Raw genomic sequence first — 5,781 nt, 5'->3', positions numbered from 1 at the left:
AAAAAAAAAGAAAGAAAGAAAGAAAAGAAAATCTGAATTCTGAATCAGCTATGATCGGCGCATCACTAATTAAAATATTAAGTAAAAGGCCTCAAATTTGAAGTACAATCTGGGATGTCTTTTTCTATAAATTCTTCAATAGGTAGATCTTGTCTTTCATAAAGGCCGAGGTCAGGGATCTGGGGCCTAAAAAGGTTGGTGACCACTGATTTAGATCATCAGGGTTCAGATGAATCACTGTATGCTCGTTTGTTCTTCAGATGAATGTCTGCATGCTGCTCTTATACCATTGAACAGCACTGAAGAAAAAGGGTCTTTTCATTTTTCACTCTTTTCTGTTTTTTAAGAGTGCAGTGTTATAGTTCATCCTCTCTTCAGGATTTTCTAGATAGAGATTTCAACAGTAAATGCTCCATTTTAATCTTTATAACCAGATGGAGATTCACGGCCAGCTGTGCTTTTATAAATCATGTGCATTACATCACGTGACTTACTGTACATATGTGGCAGACAACACTGAATTTGACTTAACAAACAGTTTTTGATTTGATATTAACCACAATAATGCCAAACACTTCTGAAGGAGGAATATGCATGATGAGCACTGCAAATGAAAATGCTTTTCCTTCACTGAGCACTGCCCCTCATCCCTGTCAATGTAACTAAAAGATTCCTTTTGTACAGAAATGTCTATTTATGCACAGTTTGTATTTGTGTACAAAACCTTTTTCAGACGTCTTTAGATCAAAAGCCTTTTAAGATCACCAGAAACATAAATGTAGACTTTTGACTAAGAGTAAATAAACTTCAATCCTTCTGTTTTCTATCCTACATATCAGCTCTGTGTTGTCTTACTGTACGTTTCTCTGGTTAATACAGTAGTTTCTGTTCCACTGACCTGGGACGGGACGTTTTTTGGCGGCTCTATCCTGATGGACGGGTCCCATTCTCCCGGTGGCAGAACTGTAACCTGGTCAAGAAATTCATCGATTCCAGCAATCAGATCACTGCGGTCTTTAGCTTTATAGGCCACATCATGGAAAACCTAAAAAAGACAAAACCAGAAAATTCTTAGTCAAAAATTGTATGGATGTTGATTTCCACCACGGAATATATATATATTAAAAAAAGTCATTCTGAGTTTATATGACTTGTATGACTTTTTTATATATTCATATATTTCTGTTTTTTATTTGTATTTATATTTTTTATAAATAAAGTCAGAAATGCAAAATATAACCTCTCAATTCTGAGAAAAAAAACAGAATTGTGGCATATAAACTCGCAATTGCAAGAAAAAAATTTGAATTGCAAGATATAAACTCACAATTGAAAAAAGTCAAAATTGTGAGATGTAAACTCAGAATTACAAAAAAAGTCATAATTGCGAGATATAAACTCAGAATTCTGAGAAAAATATCATAATTGTGAGATATAAACTCAGAATTCTGAGAAAAAAATTAATAATTCCAAAAACAAGAAGAATAAAATCAGAACTTTAAACACTGAATTCTGAGAAAATACGTAGGTCAGAACTGCGAAAAGTAAACTCAGAATTTTGAATTCAGAGAAAAAAAGTCAGAATTGTGTGATATAAACAGAATTCTGAGAAAAAAAAAACGCATTTTGAACATTCTTCCTAGTAGCTGTTTGTGTTTCATGAAAGAAAGAAAACAATGCAGTAAATGAATGTTTTTCTTTTAAAGACAAGTTATTTCTTTAAGACTCTTTTATACTGGAAGCCTGGGTGAAAAAAGTACATATTCTCATTTTCATGCTCTTCAATAACGTCCTGAGATGTTGCCTTAGCAACATCAAGCAGCAGCTTGGCACGAGGGTGGTTTTCTGGCTAATTAGCAGTCATTTGCATGTTATTAGGGCTGTTCTGTAAGTCTCCTCTGCACCTCTTAGACTAAGAGAGAGAGAATGTGCTGAGCTGTGAAAGACCTCGGGAGTCTCCAGTCCTCTCATCTCTGTGAGATGGCTTCAGTCTGCATGAAATCCAGTTTATTAAAGCAATAACCCCTCATGGTCAGAAATTTGTGGGGAGTTTTTAGATAGAAAGCAAAGCAAAGCAACAGATGGCAGTCTTCAATAATGAGTTACATTTATTATAATTAATGGGCCACTCCTTCCATGAAGTACATGTTTATTTCTCTCTATGTTGGATAAAATATTAAACAATTTTTAAAAGATATAAATCATATTAGTTAGCTTTCTTTTATCACAGTTGAGAAAAACATGTACGTTTGGTTTGAGTGGAGGACAAAAACAGACAATTTTATATAATAAAAAAATATCTTGCATAAAAAATATCTTTCTCTTTGGAATATTGTGTTGATAGATCATTAATTTGTATGTTTTTTCCATTTCCATTAGGTTATTTATTTATTTATTTTATTTTTATTTTTTTAAAGGGACATAATTTTTGATGGATTTGATGAAGTCCTTGATGTTTTCTGTGGTATTATTTGGTTAGTGTCACTCTAAAAACTCTTGTTTGATCCAATTACAGAAATCAGATAAAAATAAAACCATAAATATAAAAAATATAAAATATACACAAAAAAAAAAAATAATATAATAAATAATTTAAAGATGACAACGTTCGTTTTCATAATTAATTAGTCACTTTGTGTCACTCTAAAAATTCCCGTTCGAACAAATTACAGAAATTGGAATTGTAAAATAAAAATAAAACAATAAAATAAAATATAAATGTAAAAAATCAATATAAAATATACACAAAAATAAACAATAATATAATATATAATATAATGATTTAATAAAATAAATTCAAGTTGACAACTATGTACGAGGACTTTCATTTTCATAACTAAATACTTGGTTTGTGTCATTTAAAAAAAATCATGTTTGATTACACAAATATAAAAAAAAATGTAATAATAATAATAATATTTAATAAAATAATTTTGAGTTGACAATTTAATATAAGTGGACCTTCATTTTCATAATAACTTCAAATGCAACTCATTCAATCAGAATTTAGATTCAGTCTTTATAAAATCTATTTTGAATGATTATAAAATGCCTCTGGATCAAAAATACAAAGTCAATACAAACAGTACTTTGTTAAAACAAAGTACTGTAAACATCATGTCCTCTTACCTCATCTGTCATCAAGGTATCAATTGATCTGCCAATCTCGTGATATTGTGGGCCTTTACCCAGAGGCCCCAGCAGGATGAACAGGAACCTGAGAGATGAGGCACAAAACAGTAATGTAACTGTGTTCTTATGTTGGCTTTCACAAGCTGTTCACCAAGACGTTCACCTGGTGGTGATGGGAACTTCCGCCAGGCCATTCAGCAGTACGGCAGGAGAGAGGCGGACAAACGCCACGATGGGCCTGTCCAGAAACTCCAACTCTCCAACCAAAACATTAGAGGCCTCAGCACCCGGAGGAATCTTCTTCATGAAGTGCAGGTCTATCTACACAAAAATCATTATGCAGAGTCAGGTTCCTGCATCACTAGATGAGAAATACACAGGCATATTGAGAACAAAGTCTTGCATGGATGTTTTGAACTGGTTCGTCATACAGACCTTAAGCTAATCTAAATAAAAAAATGGACAGACTAAAGAGAGTTTAAAAGAGTGTTAGCCTTGTGAATACTTTTGCAGTTTCTACAGTGTTGCTAGTCAGTTGCTATGGTGATCTTGGTTGGTAGGAGGTTGCTAGGGTGTTCTAGGTGTTTTTTGGGGGGGAAATTATGGGAAAAGAACATGTTTGATCAGTTACTTAATTCATTCAGAAAAGATCAAAAGACGGTGTAGGTTATAATCAGGGTTATAATAAAGCTAAAACCATAAAAAAATGTCCAATACTTTAAATAAAATATACATTAACTCAAATAAAATAAATTATGTATTTAAAAAAATAAACTTTTTTTTTTTTCGGCTAGTTGCCAAGACAACATTTCGCATTTTTGTTTAGTTTAAGTTGAAATATTAAAATAACTAAAACTAAATAAACTAAAACATACTTAAAAAATGATGATAATAATAAAATGACAAAAACACAGCAAAATTACTAAAAATAAAAATAAAATCTAATTCAAAATATTAACAAAAAAAATGTTGTTACTTGAAATAAAATAAATGTTCAAACAAAAAATATATATAAAATGACAAAAACACAACAAAATTACTAAAACATTAACTCAAATTTCACTGAAAATGTAAACAAAAAAGTTTTGATAATTTGAAACTAATTCAAAATATAAATAAAAACTATAACAGTACCTCAATAATACTAAAAGAAACTTAACTTCAGTGTGCTGGTTTTTTGAAGCCACCATAATTACGCAACCCATCCATATATAGGATATGAGATTTGATTTTCAAATCTCGATATGGAATATTAAAAAGCATTAAAAAAAAAAATCCATAAAGCTCTTTGTAGAATTCTGGAATTCTGTTTTCTGTGTAAATGTGCTCTTAAGACTGGTTTAGGGTCAAAGGTCAAAATGATGTACAGAACCAAAGAGATTATGTATGTTTGCATAATGCAAAAGGCCATGTGTTGTGTAAGATTTCATAATATTACTCTCTATTTTAATTGCAGCATTTCATCACGACCCCTGTGAACCTGACAGCACAGCACCTGCCTGCTCATCTGTTCATGGGATCACAACATAATACCCACTTAATACAAGAAACAGAACAGTCTAATGTCAGGTAAAGAGGGTTTCAACCACAGTGTGTTTGAAGCATAATCCCTCTTCCCAGAACAGACGGCTTCAGAGAAAACACACAGACCTCTATGTACTGTACTGGCCTGTAAGTCACACTGTAAAAGTGTTAGTTATTTTAAAAGAAACTTTAAGTTACTTCACTATATATGGTGAAATATTTATGAGAATAGAATTGAAAGGACATTTCACTATAGAATGCAGTCAAATTTGTGTTTTTGCGGGGGGAAAAAATTAAGAACGTCCATAAAATGTTTGGAAATAATTGCATGTTTTTATAATTCTACATTATATTGCATTCAGCAAGAAAATACATGTACTTTTAAGGTAATTAATGTTAAAATTATTATTATTATTTATTTTGCTTTTGTGCAATAAAAACATGATGCATCACATCTGGTTATATAAACTGCCTTTCAAAAGTTTGGGGTTAAGATTTTTTTAATGCTTTTGAAAGAAGTCTTTTATGCTACAAAAGGCTGCATTTATGTGATCAAAAATACAGTAAAAGCAGTAATATTGTAAAATATTATTACACTTTGAAATAACTATATTCTATTTGAATATATTTTAAAATGTAATTTATTTCTGTGATCAAAGCTGAATTTTCAGCATCATTACTCAAGTCTTCAGTGTCACATGATCCTTCAGAAATCATTCTAATATGCTGATTTGCTGCTCAATTATTACTGGTGCTCAGTTATTGATCATGGTTCTTATTATTATTCATGTTAAAAACAGTTTTTGCTGTTTAATATTTTGTGGAAACATTTTCAGGCTTCAGGTGTTTCGGGTTTCTTGATGAATAGAAAATTCAAAAGAACAGCATTTATTTGAAACAGAATCTTTTAATTAATAATTAATTTAATACATAATTTGACAAAAAACAAAAGCATTCATTTCTATTAAACACCCCCCACCCATATTTGAATGGTTGTATATCATGATTTCTGCATAAATATTAACTAGCACAACTGTTTTCAACACTGATAATAATCAGAAAAGTTTCCTGAGCAGCAAATCAGCATTTTATTATGATTTCTGAAGGATCATGTGACACTGAAGA

General features: G+C 31.0%; 1 protein-coding gene across 4 annotated transcripts in view; it reads right to left on the bottom strand.

Annotated features, from left to right (window-relative positions):
• LOC107730592 (sodium-driven chloride bicarbonate exchanger-like) overlaps window positions 1–5,781 on the bottom strand; it is a 63,089-nt gene that overhangs the window by 17,097 nt on the left and 40,211 nt on the right. For all 4 annotated transcript variants that reach the window (XM_016541451.1, XM_016541454.1, XM_016541452.1 and 1 more), the window contains 3 exons: window positions 3,296–3,453; window positions 3,130–3,217; window positions 899–1,045 (listed from right to left, as the gene is read on the bottom strand). In XM_016541451.1, the coding sequence (XP_016396937.1) occupies window positions 899–1,045; window positions 3,130–3,217; window positions 3,296–3,453 (393 nt within the window). The remainder of the gene's footprint in view (window positions 1–898; window positions 1,046–3,129; window positions 3,218–3,295; window positions 3,454–5,781) is intronic.

Source organism: Sinocyclocheilus rhinocerous, unplaced genomic scaffold (genome assembly GCF_001515625.1).
Source record: "Sinocyclocheilus rhinocerous isolate Xijiao unplaced genomic scaffold, SAMN03320098_v1.1 scaffold818, whole genome shotgun sequence".
Lineage (NCBI taxonomy): Eukaryota > Metazoa > Chordata > Actinopteri > Cypriniformes > Cyprinidae > Sinocyclocheilus > Sinocyclocheilus rhinocerous.
Note: the sequence above shows the minus strand (reverse complement) of the source record. Positions and strands in the feature narration are given on the sequence as shown.